The sequence below is a fragment of the Lepidothrix coronata genome, unplaced genomic scaffold (assembly GCF_001604755.1).
Source record: "Lepidothrix coronata isolate B3197 unplaced genomic scaffold, Lepidothrix_coronata-1.0 Scaffold128, whole genome shotgun sequence".
Lineage (NCBI taxonomy): Eukaryota > Metazoa > Chordata > Aves > Passeriformes > Pipridae > Lepidothrix > Lepidothrix coronata.
Genome location: NW_016690308.1, coordinates 1,465,378 through 1,487,101, shown reverse-complemented (window position 1 = coordinate 1,487,101; position 21,724 = coordinate 1,465,378). Strand labels below are relative to the sequence as shown.

At 38.5% G+C, this 21,724-nt stretch overlaps 1 protein-coding gene across 1 annotated transcript in view; it reads left to right on the top strand.

Moving 5' to 3' along the window:
- The window catches only part of KMT2C (lysine methyltransferase 2C), a 197,678-nt gene that overhangs the window by 88,890 nt on the left and 87,064 nt on the right, over positions 1 to 21,724 (top strand). Inside the window, exons 7-8 of the mRNA XM_017826505.1 lie at positions 17,628 to 17,790; positions 18,459 to 18,626. Coding sequence (XP_017681994.1) covers positions 17,628 to 17,790; positions 18,459 to 18,626 — 331 coding nt within the window. The remainder of the gene's footprint in view (positions 1 to 17,627; positions 17,791 to 18,458; positions 18,627 to 21,724) is intronic.

The following is a 21,724-nucleotide window of genomic DNA, read 5'->3' as shown; positions in this document are numbered from 1 at the left end:
AACTCTGGCACAGAATGTGCTAGTGAAAGACTAGAGGAGTACTGACATATGTCTCATCAAGAAGACACTTGCATGTGCTTTAGGTTGGTACTTTCGTTCAGTTCCTGGCATGTTTTAGACAAACTGTAACAGTTCAGCAGTGGGGGCCATGGGTTATTTTAGTTTTGCATGAATTTCTCTCGTTATTTTGGGAGTTCCTCTAGAGATTTGTCACCTTTTCCCTGCTGTTGAAGACAAGTGTTGTTTTTAAAGGACCATGGTGACTAAGGCTACACGTTTGGTAACAGTTTAACACTGCAAATTATCTTCTGTGAATTACTCTGTTCCAGAGTGGTTTGGATTTTGATCACCTAAAGCCAGATCCTTTGTGTCTTGGAGCATATGCATCAGATTGTTCTTACAGCTTGTTGATGACATCAGAAAGGCTATGTCAGTGTTTTATAACTGTATTTTCCAAATTCTGCAAAGCACCTGCATTATCTTAAAGTTATCATAGCTGGCTGTGGTTTACTGTGTGTAATTCTTCTGGTACACTTTTGTACTAAATGATGTCAGTACAGCTTTGGTAAATCTGTTCAGGTTCAAGAAATGCAATGGGACCTGTATGTGTGTTCAGATTTTTGCAGGTCCAGCAATTTGAGGACAGATATTTGCCTGCTTAGTAAGACCTACAGTTTAATTCTCATTAGTTTAAGGTATTCTTTTGTTTGAGCCAAAATAAGCTTTACCATGTCATATTGTAGTCCATTTGAGATCATAGAATCACATAATGATTTGGGTTGGAAGGGATATTAAAGATCAATTCCAACCCCCCTGCATGGGCAGGGACACCTTCCCTAGACCAGGTTGCCCTGAGCTCCATGACAGGACAAGGGGGAATGGCTTCAAACTGAATGAGGGTAGGTTTAGTTTGGATTTAGACTGGAAGAAATTCTTCCCTGTGAGGGTGGTGAGACACTGGCACAGTTTCTCCTGAGAAGTTGTGGGTGCCTCATCCCTGGAATTGTTCAAGGCCACGTTGAACAGGGCATTGGACAACCTGGTCTTGTGAAAGGTGTCCCTGCCTGTCACAGGGGGAGTGGAGCTGGATGGTCTTCGATGTCCCCTCAACCCAAACCATTTTTTGACTCTGTGACTCTATTTTTTATTTCTGCAGTGAAACACAGAACAGAAACATGTAAATTACACTTGCCACAGATAAAGAGTATTGTTCCCTATCAAAACACAACACCTTTAAAACTGCAGCTTAGGACTTGGCTTTCAAAAGTCAGTTTTCAGTTTCCCCAGTTGTGTCATAGATCACATTTTCTAGAACAAAATAAAATACATTTTTCTGTATCCCTGCTGGTATTTAAGACAGTGAAGTAATAGTTAAAACAGAGTAAATGCAAATCAAGAACTTTACGCTTCTCTGCTTCTAACATGTTTTTGTAATTATTTTGGCACATAAATTATGGATACCTTGGGATCTAATTAGACTCCACACTTGCGTGTGGATCTTCAGTGGTGTATTTAAAAGTTTTAAAGGATTGCTGTGAACCAGAGTGGTCTATCTGAATAGTGTGGTCATAAAGCGAGAGGCAGTAGCATGTGGGAAAAATGTGGCTAAAGTAAAGACTAAGCACTTTTGATGAATGAAGGAGTCTGAAAATTATTTTAATTTTGAATTTTTCGTTTATTGAGGGAAAAAAAAGAACTTCATTTATTTTCCTAGTCTTTCTGATGCGTTTCCTGCTCATGAATGCTTTGGTACTGGGGTAAGTCTGGGTATGTTACTGAAGGAGTGGTTGTAAGTGTTGCTTGTGTCAATGTAATTGAGTTTTGTTGAATGAGGAGCTGATCTGTTTTTTCTTCCCTCATCAGTTGTTAGATGGATTGATATTGCAGATTTACACTATCTGATGTGAGATACACTGTTATCATTAAGTCACTTTTCAGGTCAGCCAGCCAGTGAAAAAATAAAGGTATAAAAAGCTGCAGAACTAAATTGAAACTATTTCATTAAAAACTTGTTTATAGAATAATCTTATAAATATTAGGCTTTTTCCCTAGCCAAAATCTCAAATAAATACAATTTTTTTTAGTTATTTTCTCATACTTTAACACTGTTATTGTTAACATTCCAGTAAAGCTAATACTATGCTTCAGTGTGTTAAGGTCTTTGGAATTTTTACAAGTGGAAAAGTTTATTATAAATATGAAGAAATATTTATTTCAAGGCTATATGACACATACCCAATGTAGCACTTTTTTTAAAATTGGCGTCTCAAGAACAAAAGATGTTCTTTTATTTAGAGACATAACACACTGTCCTCTTCATGTGCTAATACAGAGTATCAATATGCCCAATATTGGCAAAGTGTTTGATTTGGAGCTTTTTCTGGGTGCTTTTTGGGGAGTTTGTTTCTTAACAAGTGCAAATACTTTAATGTGACTTTTCGATCTCTGTAGTAGTTCCTTGCCTGATAATCTGTTATCATCATGATTCTGACCTGTTGATTAGAAGAAGGATCACGTGTTCATGTGAGACCTATTTAGCTATAGCTAATTTTTATATTGTCTTCATCATGTTGATTGCATTTACAAGAGGAAGGCAGCCTTTAATTTGTGAATCAAAGTTTGGAAGAGAATTTTTCTCCTCAGATGAAGCAGAAGGAAAGATGTACATTTTTAAACAATTTTTTTTTTGAAATTGTTCTTTTGATGTGCTTTGTTCTGAGCCTTCTGTGAAATAACATCTGTTTGTATCCCTACCTATTTGTTTTCAAGTATATGGAAAAAAATATTGTGAATTTATCTGCATAGCAAGTGGTGCTGTCAGTCCACATTACAACTCACTGATCAGAGTGAAACTGTGTCTTGTTCCTTCCTTGGCCCATAAGAGCGAAGTTCTAGAGCTTAACCCCTGCCAGGTGTTGCAGAGGGACAGTGACCAGTGCATGGATGCTAAGATATACATTTTAGGTTTAAGTAATAAGCTTCTTTTCAGAGTAAGGGAGGACTTTTTATAAGTTGTCTCTTTTTTCCAATGCAATAATAAAATTTCTCTTCCTTCTTTGCTCGGTTCCCCCTGCAATTTTGTGACCTGAGCAGAAGCACAATGCCATTATCCCTGGAAGTGTTCAAGAAGCAACTGGACGTGGCACTTGGTGCTCTGGTCTATTTGACAAGGTGGTGATCAGTCTAAGGTTGGACTTGATGATCTCAGAGGTCCAACCTAAATGATTCTGTGATTTCTGGCAGGTGAATCCACCTAAATGATCTTTCCTGCAATAACTGCATTTCTGGAATACAGTAGCAAACAAGGAAGGAAAATACTTGGATTACTTAGGCAGCACAGAGTGTCTTTCCTCAAGATGGTTTGTGTGGCATCATCTAAATGGAAATCTTTGATTTTTCAGCCTCATCCATTGCTCTTTCTCTCCCAGTGCAGTGGCTCCTGCGGGTGCCTGGAGGAGGTTCTGGGGGAGCTCACCCTGGGAGAGCTGTCTTGCCACTGAAGTAGGAAAGCAGAGTCAGCCTTAGAGTTTTCAGTCTGTGGGTGTTTTTCAAGCTGAATGCTTTGAAAAATGCACCTTTCTTGATCTCCAGATGTTGAATAGGTGGATACTGGAATCGAGAGAGAGATTGTTGCTCCAAAGGCATTTCTGGGAGGGTTTTGGTGCTGAAGAGATGACAGGCATTGCGGATGCTGAGGGCAGTCTGTGAGGTGTAGGAAGCAGATAAAATGGACCAGGGGCACAGAAGGAGACAGAAGCAGCAATAGCCCAGCACTGAAAGCCGAAAAGCCTAGCTGAGAAACATGAAAGGCCGATGTTCCTGGAGGAATTTCCAGTGCAGGTTTCCTTTATTCAGTAACATTCACTGAAATAATTTACTGAAAGCTCTGAAGTGAAATTGTTCAGTGTGTGTTCCAAACTGCTGAAGTGTGTTTCACAAAGACCTTTTCTTCCTTTTGCATGACTTGAGTGGAAAACACTTTTTTTTCCCCATAATACGCCCAAAGAAAGTCTCTATATTTTTTTTTTCCTCCAAATCCCCCCCAGTGTATTTCTTAAATGTTACTCTGAGCATTAAGGCAATGACCTAATAGTTCACTAATATTTTATTTCAAGATTTTATAATCCATGGGGAGTTATGTGTTAAAACCAGGGTGAACCTGATCTCTGAAGAGCACAGAAAGCTCACTACAGGAAAATTGCACTGTGGCTTGAATTAAGAATGTACCTTCTTCCTCGGCTAACGTTACAGTTTGCTGGTGGGACTGACCCATTTCAGGGCTTTGTAGTAGAACATGAGAATGTGGATACTTGGGCTTTTCCTTTCTCCTGTCTTTCTGTGCTCAGCAGCAGTGGTGTAGTCCTTCAGTGTCTGCAAACCAGAGAAAATTGCAATGCAGTGTCCCAAAATTTTAGATGTGGAACACAGAAATGACAAGGTGTTATTTCAAATATATATAAAATTATTTGCAAATGTATTTAAAGTGTTATCTCATTAATATTTTTGGCGAATAAGAAGACTGGAGCTCTCTATATATTGAAAAAATGCAGGAAACTCTACCCATCTCTTTAACAAACACGTCAGCAGTAAGTCCATATAAATTTACACAAGCAAGTGTGGCAGTACCACCAGTCTCCTCACCTTTGTAGGTATATGAATGCAACCCTCATTTTCCAGCCTTACTACCACCTCACTTGTGGCTGCTTTTTATTTAAATATTTTATTTTCAGTCTTTTCCATAGGTAATGTGGATCGATCTGTTGGGTTTTTTAATGTTGGTGCTCAAAGGTCTAATTTTACATTTGTGTGAAGGTTGTATTTATGAAAAAAAAGGCTAATCAGTCTTTTGGAGTTAATATTGGTTAATTTTCATCAAGGACAGGTCCTCATTATCCTTTGAGCATTATAGAAATTAAAAGGCATCTTCAGCAGCTTGTTCCTTAATATATAGCACAGGAATAAAAGGAAAACATACCTTCATGGGACTTGCTGTAGGTATATTTGCTCAGCTGTAGCATTGTTTGGTTAGTGTTGGACTCTACTCTTGGTTTCATAGCAGTTTCCCTTTTAAAGAGTATTTTATTTAAGCATGTCTTTTAAATTTATCATGAATGTGGGTCACATGCTTTTTTTTGAATGAGAGCTTTAAAGTCCAGACTCTTTAATGAAATTAGAGTTACAAAGTGGTTTTGATTATTCCAGTCAAAAGAGTCTGAGTTTTTTTCCTGTTTAACACAAATTATATTATGGGTTTTCATTTGGAGTTTTCACCCATCCTTAAAAAAAAATCATGCAAACATATTTTAATTTAAAACTCAGGAGTGCTCATATTACTCTGTTGGCATCAGTTTGCTTTTAAGCAGTAGCCTAAAAACTACTTCTGAGATTGGTGTACTCAGCAGCTTGCAAAATCAAACCATTAGCAAAAAATAGTTCTGAACTCCCTGAAGATTTTATTATTGACTTCCATTAGTGTAAGTCCTGTCCCAGAGTTGCAGATTGAGCATAAATATTGCAGGCATCAGTGTGAAGTAGTGCCATTAATGCAGGTGTCGTTGAGTGTTTTTTTAATAACATGGAACAAATCAGGCGTGAGAGACACATCTTATGAATCTTCACAAATGTGGTCCAACTGCCCTTCATGTGCAAGTGCATCACGCTCAGTGATAAATACAGACATTACTTGCATTAAAGCTATTTTTTCCTAATGATCCAGGGAACTATTGGTACTCATTTCTTTATGTGAAAGAATTAATGTTGTTTATTTTCATTTATATAGTTGTCCTCTCCATTCTGCAGATCTGACCTGGGAATAAAAAGTAGGCAGACAATAGTAGGCCTGCTGCCAATAATGAACGTGTAGGTGTTCCATGAATCATAGTAATGATTAATACTAAGAATCCTATTGAGTAATATTATTTGAAGAACTAATGAAGTGGCATGTTTTCAAATCAGCACTTCCCATAAGCTTTTTTACCAGTGTGCTTTTTCTTTGGTGATATTAATGTTTTCTTTCAAAGATGTCATTTTCCTCTTCAGTACATCAGGGAGGGAAAAGAGCTGCTAGGAAATAAATAAATATTTGTTTCCTAAAGCATCTAACATTGGTAAAATAACTTGATACACTAAATTGCAGTGACATGGTATCACTTCAGATACAATGAGAATACATGTGTTCAGTCTGCAATCTAGACACATTTTTTATATAAAACTGCAGGTATTTCCATGTCAAGCCTTTTCCCTTCCAATTTTTAATTTATAATGTAATATTTCCTTCTGCTCAGAAAGTTTTCCCCACTCTGCTTCAGTATAAAATTGCCTTGCAAAGAACTGGGAAGAATGGCAGAATCTGCAGAATAAATAGAGAATCTGAATCTAAATAAATTGCTGTCAAATATCCAAGCAAATGTTGAGAGTTTTTTTCCTTTCAGTTACTGCAGGTTGTTACAGCAATATTAGGTGTTATTTGTGTGGTATTTCCAGGGAGATGTGTTGACAAATCATAAACCTTTGAAAGCGAATAGAGAACTTCTAGAGAAATAACACAAGAAGACCTTCAGTTGTTACTGTTATTCTTTGGGCTTTGTGAGGGAAATGCTCATTTTCCAAAATGTAAATGGATTTAATACATTCAATAAGTAAGAGTTTCGGGTTTTTCAAATGTTGTACCAGGCGAGTTTTTTTAATGCGAGTAACTTGAAATAGGTGGAGAATCGTTGTGGGGACTGTTACCATTACACATCCATCACATCAGAATGTGCCTTGGGCACCTGCAGAATGTTTGCTTCCTGTCAGATATAAAATACTGTGATGGGTAAGTCCCCCGATAAAGGTTGGACCTGGCAGCAGTGCTCACTCCTCTGAGAAACTCAAAGGTCAGAATACTCAAGGTTCTGGTAGGACTAGAACCTGAGCATCACAGTTATGTATTGTTGTGCTTTCACTCTTAATTTTACGTGAGCTTGTTGTGTTTGGCGCTTCTGGGAGTTCATTTCTGTAGGGGAGTGCACTGTTACAGTCTTATGCACCAGTTCAGGGGGTTTTTCAGTCCTTGCTGAACTCCTTTAAGTGAAATAAATCAATTTTGTGGTAAACCATCTCTTGTGTTATGGATGTTTTAAGTAAAATATTCATCCTAGTACTGTGACAGCACCGTTATCGTAACACTGTCACAGCATTAGGATGTCATCTGATGCTGAGATTTCTGTGCCATCAGATAAAATTGGTTTTAGAAAACAGTGCAATCATCTTGATTGTTTTACCCATCTGAACAGCTCTCTAATGCTACTGGACCGCTCACATGAATTAGCTGAGCAGCCCGTGTCTCTTGAGGAGTTTATTTGTAGATGATGATGATTATTAAGCCCAGGAACCACAGTGAAGTAGACTTTCCACTGTGTTAGCATGGGGACAGTCTGTGTTTAGGACTTGTGGCCTCACTGTGGACTCAGAGCCTGGTCTGTGTGGAAAATGCACTGCCCAGAGCGTAAGAAGGAATACACAATAGGACTCTCAGAACCTCAGGCTGGCTCCTGCTCTTTCTCCAGGCCCATGTCTTTTGTTGTTGACCCAAATTGTTTCCCCTTCACTAGCTCTGATGTATTATTCATGTTATTTCAATGCGGTTTTACTTTTGATAAAGGAATGGGATTTCCCCATCCGACTGTAAACATGGTGAGAAAAAGCTTTTAGGACATTACTCTAGACCTAGTTTAGCTGTAACCAGCTGAAATATAAATATCAAAACCTCCTTGTCCTGTCATTAGAGATTAAGGAAAAGCATTATGAAGAAGAGGGACTTGGTTTTACTTTGTGCTACATATGAAACAGAAGCTTCATCTGATTGTTTGTGCCTCAGTCCTTCAGGAGTGTCAGAAGCCTGTTACACATAACAATGTTAAAAACCACATGGAATCTTGTAGGGGAGAAAAGGAATTTTAATGTAAAAGAGACCAAGTAGGAATTGGTGCCGATACAGAAGTAAATATGTACATTTACTAAGGGAATCTGTGACATATAAAGCACAACACTAATCCCTGGCAGTTCTTTTCCATTCAATGGCACTAACATCTTTATAATTAAGAGCAATGGAATTATTTAGAGGAAAACTGTGTACTGTTATAAACCATTCTTTTTTTAATTGAACAGCTGTAATTTCTACCAATGGAGCAAACTATATTATAAGAAAATGATTATTAGTTTAAAATGCAAAGTTAAATGAATGCAAAATTAACAAACAGATGGTGAAGAATTATTGTGCTTTATTTTACTCCTGGGTAAAAGGGCTCATGCAGGATTGTAAAAATGTCATCACACTTCGTAAACCTGAAAGCAAACAGAATTTGCAGTTGTGCACATCTGTTTTGGGACACTGCTAAAGGGTTAGAAGAATCAGTGTTGTTTTCAAATAAGGGTATTCATCAAAAGGATATCATTTACTTAGCAGTTATGGCTTCTGCTAAGCATCAGACTTAATGTTCTGTGGAATTCATTACAAAATTTGGCAGCTTTTTTCTTCACAAGCTACTGAGGCAGCATGCTGCAAAACTGAACTGAACAACCCCTTCTTATCCTCCCTTCCCTGAAGCCCAGAACAACAGTTGAATAACCTGCTTAAATGTTTGACCAGTAATTTCCGGATTTTAAATTCTAGATCAAGATGTTGCACTTCACGTTGCTTGCCCAAGGAATATCAGTGATGGAAGAGGATGGAAAGTCAAGGGGCTTGTTTATTTCAGTGGCTAGTGAGTTGAAAAAAGAATTATATAATGTTTTGGGAGGAAGAATGGGAGAAATATGTTTAAGTGACTAATTTGGTCAAATTGAAAAAAAAAACAAACCTAAAAGCCCCAGCCAGATAAAACACGTGAAGCTTTTATTAGAAAAGAAATTCTATTAATGTTCAAGCTGGTAGTTTCAAAGTATGCCATCTAATTGCTTTGTTTGAGCTCAATTTACAGAAATTAGTGAACTGAAGATGTAGGATTTTGTTTACGATGACTCTGTGCCATTTGGAGAGTGCAATTTAGGAACAGCCAAGGAAATAGGAATTATGAACAATAAGGTACTGATTGCAGTCAGTGGGGAAGGAATACTAAGGAGGTGCTCACTAATGAGGGAGGTATTAAGGGCAGGAAATTCTTGTATTTTTTTATGTCTGTACATAATCCAGGGTTTCTTGTCACCCCATCCCTTCTATTACCTTGTAAATTAGGTGTATCATTGATTATATATAGTGATTTGGGCTGATGTGAACTTTCTGTTAAATTAGGGTAATATATCTACAAAATCTTTGTTAAAAGAGCACATTATTAAGATGAAAAAATTGAAACACAAAGTTGGAACATGTCAGAAGACAGGTTGTCTGCACATAATTAACGTCCTTTGCATACAGTTATTGTCCTTTGCACGCAATTAGTGTCCTTTGTGCATATGCCTGATTATGCATCTTTAATTGTGTGGTCACATGCAGAACAGTTTGTGCCTGGTTCAGTCCATGGGATGGACATTGCTCTCTTAGTATAAACCTCTTCAATATTACATTTTTTCGCTGTTGTTCAATGTGTAGGTATGTAGACTACTTAAATACTGCTGAAAGGGAAGAATTACTCATTTCCGCATGATTTTTTTCTATGATGTTTTTATGTAATAAACACATGAATAACTTGTCTATAAATTTTTCCAAATAGCATATTTATGTGGCCTTGTTATGCATCTTAGGCTACATTTTCCCTCAAGAGAAGTTGAATTTATTTATATCTGCTGACTTGGATGACAAATTGAAATAGTTTCAAAACTACTCAGACTTACTTAAAAAGTTGTGCTGATATTGTGGTTCTTCCTTCACTCTGTTGAAGCTGTGAGTGCACAATCTATGTAGAAATCCAGGCTGAATTTTTATAGGGGAAAGAAAACTCCAAGCTTTTAACAGTAAGGTTAAAGACTAAAATAAATTAGAAAAAATTTTACTTAGTGCCCTGTCCAGTATCATAAAGGAGCTTCATGAAAGCAGGGAAACTGGAACTTTTTTGCAGGTCATTGCTCAGTTGCCAGAACTAAGTGCTTTTTTTTCTCCCGTAAGGCATCCACAACTTTTCCCAATACATCCTTTTTTTCCCCCTCTACAAATTAAGCTCAGTCTTAGAAGTAACAGGTTTATTTAATGCAGAGACTTCCTTTAAGAGGTCTATTTTATGCATTAAATCCACGTGTGATCTGTAATCCTTCTTGTGTTTTAGTGTACGTACATAGTTGTGTGTGTGTCTTTTTCTGTGTCTCCGTGTCTCTGAGTTGCCTTTTATTTGTCTGATTGTATTATTTCCTTGTGTCAGGGGAAAAAAGGAAAAGACAGACCTCCCAAACTGCAGGTTTAAAACCTTTGTGGCCACATACAGAGCTCTGCTATTTGAGCTGACTGAGTGATAGCGATATAGCACTAGGAGTCAGAGGACAGCCTACTTTTTCCTCCTTGTAATCTTCATCCAATTTCAGCTGCCTCAGACTTCTGACTTTTTGTTCAAGCTGATATTTTTAGCCACTTCCACTCTTCCTTGTTCTTCCTGCGTCCTTTCTCCTTAACCTTTCTATTCCCTTTTCCCTAAGTTCCTTTTGAGATCTGTCCCTTCATCGTTTCCTGTGTCTTAGCTCTTCAGTTCCCTTAGCTCTTTATCCAATTTTAGTATCCAGGTTTGGTTAATTGGCTCTTGAAGTGTCATCCCTACCCCTTCTCAGCCTCCATCTCCCTCCATGGTTTCTCCTCCCAGTCTCATCAGACTCATTCACACAGTGAGTCCCTTTTGTCTCGTTGCTCCAGATTTGTCCCTCTGCCTGAGAACTGGATACTCCTATTCCCCATGATTTAAAGATGATTTAAGTGACACTGGTATCAGGAGCCTTAAGGATGTCTGCTTTCCATTCCAGTGGCTTTTTTGCTTAGGCTTAGAGTATTTATTACAGACTTCCTCCCTCTAATCCTTGTCAGACTGAAGGAATCTTCGTAGAAGTTATATGACGTCTGATCAGTGCTAGAAACTGGAGAGGATCAGTCATGATCAATGAGAGTAGATTTTTCTGTGATTTTTCACTGACAAACTTTTGGAAGTGTTTTACTCTAAAAAAATTAGTTTTCTCAAGGTTGGTCACGTCTGGATAGATCTGTAGGGAAAGGGCAAAAGCTGCATCTCTCATGCTAAAATTCCTGCCAAATTGGAAGTCCTGTGAGTGAGGTTGTTTTTAAGATGGGCAAAATGTTTTTCTTAATGACTTTTCTGTTCTCAGAAACGGCTGAAAAGTTTTGTCTGTGTGTTCCAAAAGTATTTAAGAGAATTTAGACATGTTATGTGAAGCTTTAGCCCAACTTTTTATTGTTTGCAAGACTCACATAAATAGAACAGAATTTATGTGGAAGCCTTTTCAAACAGTCCCCATTCACATCCCTTCTTTGATAGTCCCACACTGACAAAAACTTTGGTGTGGATTTGGCTGTGGTACCAATAGAGAACTTGTGTCAACATATTTTAGGAAGGCTTCAGCTCAAGACTGTCATCTAAATTTTGACCTCCCTGTGGACGTGTCTACCTGTGAGTGTGTAAGTTCCAGCTGCAGGCAATGGAGATCTGGGCAGTATTGTCAATGGAGCCTAAAAGTGGACACCCACTCTTTGGTCAACTGAATTGGCATAGAGTAAATTCCATAAAAGTACTAAGTCTTTATTAATTGTAATGGGAGTTTAAGTAGTTGGCTCCTATATTGGCACAAAATATAGACCTTGAAGTTTAGGTGTTCACCTCAAGCCTTGTGTCAGGTGGAAGCACAATGTGCTGTTTGAGCAGTAAATTCTCCTTTTACTTTAAATGGCTTTGCAAATGTGCCTATGCCAGCCTGGCTGTAGCTACAGAGGATCTGTAGCATAGACATAACCTACAGAATGCTTGAGCCACTTCAGAATCCTTATATATGATTTAGGAACATAGGAGCTGTGCTGGATTTGACAGCAAGTTGACTTCATCCCAATATCTTCCTCAGTGACCAGTAACAGATGCCTGAAGAAGATCATTAAACAACAAGCATGTAGCAATGTTTCCCTCAATAATTTTTTCTCAAGCCTCCAACCATTTGTGGCTCAGCCTGAGCTCTGCCAACACAAAGAAATGTCTACACATACTTCTTAAGACCTTCCGAGCATGAATCAAATGGAACTGGCACAATAGTCTGTTTTCTGAGCCTGCCAAAAAGCAGCCTCAAACCAAAGCTGATGATTTCTGTTCTTGCCTTGTTTGTCCTGGAGTTGCTGATGCTGAAGCCTAATAACCACAGTTTAAATTACATTAAACATTATTGACCTTCTTGTTGTTGACAGTCTAACTAAACAACAGGCTCGTGTGTGTGCTCTTCTGTCACGGTGGATTTTAGATGAGAATGAAGGGAATAGCTGGTTGTTAGCTGTGGAAAAGCTTTGACTCACTCAAAACATTTACATTATCCTAGATCTTACAGAAGGCAAGGAGGGGAAAAAAAACCCCCACAACTTTTTCCTCATGAAAGTGTGAAAAAAGCATCAGAGTCTGTGAAGGAAATCATATGCATGCAGTTATTCCACTACCTTATGTAATGATGAGGAGAACACAGCTTCAAGGCACCCAAATCCTTCCTTGGAGCTTCTGAAAGTTCCCAAATGTTTGGGAACATTTCAGATTATATGAGGAAGAATTTTTATACTCTACAGTTTTGCATGTTTTCCTCTACCTATTTCAAGTTTCAAATAGAAGATAGTTACCTCCCTTAGCAGACTTGATTCTTATAAGTTATTAACCTATCATAACTATTACAAAAAACTCCCGTGCAAAACATGAATGCTTTCTTCTCCCAATTCTTAAATGCCTTGATATCAACACCATTTATTTATTGTAATTTTTTTATAAAGGTGACAAGGAGAGGCAGCTGGTGAGAAGGAAGAACAAAGAGGTGACTTGCAGAGAACCTGAAATCTCCACATTTAAAGGAACTTTTGCTTTCTACCTTGATTATACGTGTTGAGTCACTGTGTTAAGGACTGAGGGAAAAAAATCCTGATCTCTGCTTGAATTGCGTGTTATATATTGAAATAATTTCCAAATTTGTGACATGAATGATATAAAATTAAAAAGATGGAAGGTAATTTCCAGTACTCCTGGAAATGTGTGCTATTTAGTACCTTTTCTAATCAGTATTTCAGTGAAAAGCCAGTAATTGTTTTTATGTTGCCATCTTACTGGATTGTGCTCTTTAATGCCTTATGGCACTTAAACCAGAGTATTTGACATGAGAGGTGCTAATGGTGATTAGTGTCTACAAGCAATATTATAAAGCTTTTTCTAGATGATGGAGTAATCAATGAAGATTATTAGAACTAGCAGAGACCATATTTCATTAATCACTGGTTATACAAAAATTTCTTCGCTGTCTTGTTAATGACAGATTGTTGGTTCAGTTCTCCTCAGGTACAGGTTTGTCTGACAGCAGTTTTCAGTAGCTGAACAGGCTGAAATTTGTTCTTCCAGGTAATACATTAAATTGTTTAACCAGGGACAAGTGGCTTGTATTTTTGGGTACACTATTATAAAATTCAAATTTCTTATTATTCTCACAGGTTTTGTCAGCTGATCTTTTTAAAGGAAAAGTTGGTAATCAATGAAAACTTTTTGTCATTTTGCTTAGAAACATTTTGCAATTCCTAATGCTAACGTTTAGCTTTACAGCACTAGTCAGGTTGCAACAAAGTATTTATTCAAAGTCCTTATTTTAGCCTTTCTTGAATGACTGCCTTCTAAGGATTGTTAGTTGTCCAGTTGCTGAGAACAGTAATACTGTAAAATAATTCTGAGGGCAATAAAATAAAATTCTTATTGCTATCTAGATAAAATCTTACATTATCTTACAAACATCTTTTTCCCATTTGGACTTGTACAGAGTTTTGGAATACTCCGAAGTGTGGAGCAGCAGGAAGGTTGATTTAAAGCTGGAATATAGATTTTCTCAATTATTTTTTCTAAAGATGTAGGAAGGCTAGGACTATGTAAACAATAAGCTATTGCTCTTGTCACAATTTTCCAGTTGGGCCATCTGTTTCCATTAAAGCCAATGGCCAATTTGTGACGTTCAGCTGAGCTCCCAGGCCACGGGCAGAATTAACCTTTTTGTTCAGTTGGGTTGGGTGCAATTACAATTCTAGCAGGGAGGTGCAAGTTTTGCCTTGCCAGAAATTTTCTGTGTGGTTTCTGCCACTCTATTTCACAGAGGCAGAAAACAGAGAAGGTGATTGATCAGGTTTTCTGGTGGTTTCTGTTGGTTCACTTAGTTCTTCCTCTCACTGTATTTGTATAACAATGTCGTATTTGTTCCAATGGGGTTGGTGAACAAAGGGAATTTTAAAATTAAATTCGAAAGACTGCATAGCTATTTGCTTCTAAAAATTAGTTCCTATGTAAAAGAAAAGAATGAAAAGGGCCAAATAGGAAGAGGAGTGGACAGTTTTATAAGATGGAAGTTACAATAATAAGAACTAACAGAAGTATCGATGGGTTCAGACCTCTCTTTCTATGGGTGAGCTTCCGGAAGGGAACAGTTGTAGGCAGCCAGTGAAGGACTTTTTGATTAGGAAAATAGTCTGCTGGCTCTACTTTAGTGACAATTATTTCCTTGAATGTACTATGAATAAATAATGAACTATCTTTCTAGCTTTCTGACACCTTGTAAAGTATTTTTTTCCCTGTAGAACAGGACTGTAAAATTGTTCGATCCAGGAACAAAACAGTGTCTGTCTTGCTTTCACAACTTTCCGTTTTCCTATACCTGCCCACTGAATACTTGGATCCAGCTTCCACCCCCTCCACATAACACCTTATTTTGTGGTCATACTAATGAAACTGGAGACTCCAGACTGTCCCTGGCTCTGTTACTGCCCTCATACGGTGTGATAAGGACACTTGCATCTCATGGGCAAAAGGATTTACTCCTTCGTTCCACCTCCTTCTGTCCTGGTGCCGTTTATTCGTTACTGAGTTTATTTAGCAGAGCTTTTAATTTTTTTTTAATTTAATATACTTTTGCTGTTCTTTGGGGGCCATTGCATGGGGCCTGACTTCAGAAGAGTGTTGGCTTCTAGAGCTGGAAAAGTCAGTCTTCTCATCAACATCTGTTGCCAAAAAAATCCCTTTGGGCATTAGTTTCTTCAGACTGCTTTATCTCTCTTATAAATTCAGCAAATGTTGATATTCTTTGCTTTTTATTTGCTTCAGATGATATATACCACATTGTTTTCAAAGTGTGTTTTTTAGTTATCTGCCAAATGCTTTTCATTGCCAGTGCAGTTTAGCAGATGGGTTTGAAGGGTTCAATTACATATAATTTGGGCTTCCATTTTTCTTCCAGAGTCTTTATGTGGTTCCTTAAATCAACATCAACATTTTTCAAGGCTTTGCGGTAATCCTGTAGTTTACTCATTTCTAATAATTTCATCATTTAGTCATATAGCATTTGGGAAAAGGTATATATAATTCTGATTTTATATTTGCTACATACCGTGGTTGATTGGTGGTTTTGAAAAACAGATGTGATGTTTAAAAATGCCATTTATATTGCTATATAGACCATTATTCCCAGCTTTTAATAAATGTTGGATTCTTTGAGTGCTTGCAGTTCTTTCATAATTTTCTTTCCCGATTAGATAGTTATTAAGGGCTAGTAATGGGATCCAACAAAGTGCCATTGAATACTTTTTTGAGGTACATATTTTGGGTCTTAGCCCCTCACAAGTTTCCAATTATTTTTTTTTTTGTACTGAGTAAAATGTTTGAAAAAAGTGTGGCCTGTACGAGTTGGGTCTCAGCTATAACCTGGTCCATCTCCACAGGCTGTTGGAATGTTAACTGCAAAATAGGGCAGGGGGGTTTTTGCTGCTTCACGTGTGGCTGTGACTCGTGAAGTTGGAGGCTTTGGGCTGTATTTTCATTATTTCACATCAAAGTTCAGGATTTACCTTTTACAGTGTTTACTGAAGGTACCATTTCCTAAAATGAGTTTCTTGCAGGACTTTGGTTTTGTTGGCAGTCCTTAAATGTAATTACTGTTGCTGTTGCCTTCACCTGCCTCAGGAGCCCCATGTTATTACTTGGTTATCTTGTCCCCCCTCCTCTCCTCTGCATTTCAGCCAGTAAAGTAACAGAATACACCTTTTCCATGTGGTTAGTAGGTGTTAGACACATGGGTAGGGTGAGATATCTTGCAGATCAGAAGACCAGACTAAGCATCGTAGCACAGAAGTGTGGCAGTAGCTGTCCTTGGTGACCTGCTTTAATTTCTGTGCCAGAGCATTTTATCTTTTTACACTGCAGTTGTGTTTAGCATACACTAATATTTTTTCTGTCTCTTGTCCATGAGTTGTGGTGCAGGCAGATATTTTGCTGAAGATGTTCATTTCATCTGGTTTTAAGAATATCAGTGGAGCTGTTGACACAGGCAGCTTTGTGATTTGTGTTTTCATATGGGCTGATTTTGATGTCTGTGGACTTGTTAGTAGCACTATTTCATGCCTAATTTCATGCCAGGCTTTGAAACAGAGAAGAATTATGGTAATAAATATTGTCTGTATTCTAAGAAGCAAGCATATGCAGTACATAACTTTTCTTTGATTTTGTTTATGTTCGTATTTGGATGCTACTTGACACTTGAGCTAGTAATCAAACATACCAGTGATAGTATTATATTTTTATTATGAAAAACTAGAGTCCCTGAGATCAGTTGTTGAAGTTTATTATGTATGCCTTCCTGTGAGCCACTGACCTGTTCTTTTTAATTTACTCAAAATCTTACGGTGCTGTGCCTTAAAAAGTGTTGTTGCCTTGGTGAAAAAGTGCAAAAGCATGTTAGAGTGCTTCAGGGACTGTAATGAATCTGAGAAAGAAACAAGACTGATTAACTGAATCAGAAAGGTGTGGGTGATATTTTACAAGCAGACTGATAGACTATGTTCCCTCTTGACTAGAGAACTGGAGGATTGTTACATTGTTCTTTCTGAGAAATTATTTCTCTGGTCTCTAATAATAATCATGCTTATTTATGACTTCTCAAAGTTTGTTGGTGATATTTGTGTAGCCTTGAAAGGCAAGATCAGAAGAAATTGTGAGGTTATGTAAAGCATTATCATTCCAGAGAGAATAGTATAATGTCAGTAAGATTTTGGGGGGAACATCATACTTCATTTCCATTTGCATTTCTGGTTACTGTGTCTATGGTTTTACATTACAGCTTACAGAGCTGTGTGATTTTTAGTCATAACCTATTGACAGCATGGTGTCATCTGCCTTTGTTCTCAGAATAAGTCTCCAACCCTCATTACTGGTTAGATAACATAGGACAAAATTTTTTCTGTGACAAGAAGAATCATGGTCATCAGAGTGCGTTTAGGGTGGGTTTCATTTAAGTTGGAAAGATCTAGGAGTGCCACTTGGAAGACACCGTTCATTAGTCTCCCTCTCCTCAGAATTCCCTGCCTTCTTAGGTGTTTGTTAAAAGACGCAGGGGAACAGATATGGCTGAGAAAAAGGCAAGAAAAAGTAGTTTTTGAACGACTTGTCCTGTTTGTGTTTCAGCGATGTGCATTTTGTAAGCACCTTGGAGCCACTATCAAATGCTGTGAAGAGAAATGTACCCAGATGTACCATTACCCCTGTGCTGCTGGAGCAGGCACATTTCAGGATTTCAGTAATTTGTCCCTCCTTTGTCCAGACCACATTGATCAGGCTCCTGAAAGATGTAAGTACCCACTGTTCAAATGACACAATTAGTACTGGGTTTTGTGAAACCCGCTCTGTGGTAGGATCGGCTTTAGGCCACATTTTTTTAGACCCGTTTTCACAGTTCGTGTACCCAAGAATTCATGTGTGTTCAGGTATGAGAAAGATGTAAGTTCATCCTCCTCTGTTTTTAAAGACCAGCAGTGCTGCACAGCAAAATACTGTTCTTTTACTGACAGAACATGGGAAGGGTTTACTGGTAAATCTTGTCTTCTGTCAGGTTTTAGTTGCAATTGATAGACTTGCTCACTTGTCCTAACTCAAGTTAGAGCAACCTTCTTCCAAACACTTTGGCTAAATAATAGATTTAGATATGTTAGGAGCTTTATTTCACACATGTTCCAAAGAGGAACTGGTCCTAGAGCTCTCAGTTTTATCTGAAGGAGAATAAAACTGTTTCTTTTTGTCAAACTTCATTAAGGTTTAAAAAGAATGTACTTTTGTTATGAGAAGATTAGTTGAGAAAACTGAATTAAAGTATTAGCTATTAAAAATATTAATTAAATTTGCATTTCCTAAGAACGATCAAGTTTTGTATGCATAAGAACTACTGAAGAATTTCTTGGGTTCATTGAATTGTTCATAATTTTGAAAAAAATAATAACTGAAAAAATAATTTCTTTGTAGCAAAAGAAGACGCAAATTGTGCAGTGTGTGACAGCCCTGGAGACCTCTTAGATCAACTTTTTTGTACTACCTGTGGCCAGCACTACCATGGGATGTGCCTGGACATACAAGTTACACCTTTAAAAAGAGCAGGTTGGCAGTGTCCTGATTGCAAAGTGTGCCAGAACTGCAAGTAAGTGAGACTTAAAGGATGTGGAGGAGGACGGTGTGAGATTTATGTGCTTTATTTTATCTTATTTCATTTTAAAATATCCATTTTATTCAGTGTTTAGTTGGGTTTTTTTTCAAAATTTGTGGATTATTTGCCCAGCTCTGTCTATTATATTAAGTAGCTGAACAAACCCCTGCATTGGAAACTGTCTTCTAAAAGCTGAGCTTAAAATCCTGTACATTATAGTCCCAAAGTTACCATTATCTTGGCAGGCTCTGGAGAGCAGCAAAACCTTCTGACTTTTTCCTCCTTTTATACAGGAGGATTTTTCTCAAACTAACCAAATGAACAAATTATTTTAATGTAGTGCCTTTACAATCTGGGAGCCTGTGCTCTTACTCAGCCCTGCATGTACCTACAGACTGGGTAGGTCTCCTGCATTAGGCCCTCTCCTATTTCATAATGTCTTTCAGAGGCAGATAATGAGTCATTATGGAAACAAAACCATGGCTTAGTTGAGCAAAGAAAAAAAACTGACACAAGTGACTGTGATTGAGTATTTGTACCAGACAAATACTGAGACAATGAAACTCAATTGCTGAGGGTTCACTTAGACAATTCTGACCACTTTACCTTTGTTCTCTTATAACTTAATCTGATGGACACTGCAGGGTTCTTCTGCTTGCTTAGTTTTGGTTTTTTGGTTTTGGGTTTTTTTGAAGGATTTACTGAAGGATTTACTGAAAAAGAAATAGGAGTTTTGTTCAGCTTTAGTCAGATCAGCTGGGACAGTATGAGGGAAAAAAAACCCACTTTACTACTGCCTCCTGTTCCTGATCAGTCAGTGATTTGCTGTTTTCCAAGCAGAACACTTGGTATTTGCTGTCATTCGCTGAACCCAATTCAAAAAAGATTATTCCCTGGTCACAGACAGTGGGCAGCAAATACCAACAATGAAGTTAAAATAAAGAAACACGTTCTAAAAGGTATCCCTAAAATGTTGTACAGGATAATTACAGCAGCTGCTAGCACACCTTCTCTCTAGTGGAAAAGTAGAAGAAAATTTGATGTTTTCAAACCCAGTCCATGGGACCTGATGAGATGTATCTGTGGGTCCTGAGGTATCCATCGTATTTGAGAAGTCATGCTGGTCTAGTGAAGTTCCCAGTGGCTGGAAAAAGGGAAATGTAGCCCCCACTTTTACAAAGCGAAATAAGGAAGACCCAGGGAACTACAGGCCAGTCAGTCTCACCTCTGTGCCCATCAAGGTCATGGACCAGATCCTCCTGGAAACTGTGCTAAGGCACATGGAAAATAAGTAAGTGGTTGGTGAAGGACAATATGGCTTCACCAAGGGCAAATCATGCCTTACAAATTTGATGCCTTCTGCAATGGGGTTACAGCACTGGTGGATGAGGGAAGAGCAACTGATGTCACCTGTCTGGATTTGTGGAAAACACTTGACACAACATCCTTGTCTCTAAACTGGACAGACATGGATTTGACATATGGACCACTCAGTGGATAAGGATTTGGCTCAATGGTCACACTCAAAGGGTTGTGATCAACAACGGGATATCCAGGTGGATACCAGTGATGAGTGTGGTTCCTCAGGGGTTGGAACTGGGACTGTCACTGTTTAATGTCTTTGTCACGACATGGATGGTGGGATCGATGCACCCTCAGCAAGTTTGCCAACGGCACCAAGCTGTGTGGTGCAGTCAGTGTGCTGAAGAGAAGGGATGCCATCCAGAGGGACATGGACAGGCTGGAGAGGGGGGCCTGTGTGAACCTCATGAAGTTCAACAAGGCCAAGTGCAAGGTCCTGCACTGTGGTTCGGGCAATTCCAAACACAAGTACAGGCTGGGCAGGGAATGGTTTGAGAGCTGCCCTGAGGAGAAGGACTTGGGGTATTTGGCAGTGGGCACTTGCAGTCCAGAATACCGTGTCTTGGGCTGCATCAAAAGCAGTGTGGCCAGTAGGTCGAGGGAGGAGATTCTCCCCCCCTCCTCTGCTCTCATGAGACTCCATCTGCAGTGCTACCTCCAGCTCTGGGGTCCCCAGCAGGGCGGGGGGTCCCCACCAAGAAGGACTTGGACCTGTTGGAGCGAGTCCAGAGGAGGCCATGAAGATGATCAGAGTGCTGGAGAACCTCTGCTATGGAGACAGACTTGAGAGAGTTGGGATTTTTCAGCCTGGAGAGAGAAGACTCCGGGGAGATTTTAGAGCACCTTTCAGTGCCTAAAGGGACAACAAGAGAGCTGGAGAGGGACTTCTTACAAGGGCATGTACTGATCAGACAAGGGGAAATGGCTCTAAATTGAACAAGGGTAGATTTGGGTTAGATATTAAGAAGAAATTTTTTACTGTGAGGGTGGTGAGACAGTGGCACAAATTACCCAAAGAAGCTGTGGCTGCTCCATCCCTGGAAGTGCCTAAGGCCAGGTTGGATGGGGCTCTGAGCAACCTGGTCTAGTGGAAGGTGTCCCTGCCCATGGCACAGGAATTGGAACTAGGCGATCTTTAAGGTCCCTTCTGACCCAAACCATCCTATGATTCTATGATTAATTAATGCAGTATGGCAATTTTTTGTCACTGTTGAAGAAAAGCATTTTAAGCATACCTCCATGCAAAGAGAGTGTTTTTTAAAATATCAGGTCTCCCAGGTAATGAGGTAGTATCTGGTATGTGTAATGCCATGTACTGTGAAGCTTTGTCGAGGCAAATCTTGTTTCATACTTACTTATTGAATTAATTTATTTAAACTGAGGCAGAACACGGTGCCTTTAGATATTACCAAACTATTTGTCTTATTCTCTACAAATTTATTTTATCACTGGGATTTGTGGTGGAGCTCTGTAACACACGACTGTAGAAAAATTGAAATCTCTTCCTTTAATGTTTGTTTTGCTCTTGCAGTCATGTTGGTTGACACTGTAGAAGCTCTGGTAGTCAGAGGTGATGGCTTCTTTTTTTCTTTGGAAAAATTACAGTCAGAATGTAGAAAAAAGCAAAATTGGATGCTCTCTTCAGAAAGAAATAAAACGCATATTGCAGATTCTGAGCTGATTTCAGTACAGAAAGGCCATTAAATCTGCCTACACATGTGTATAT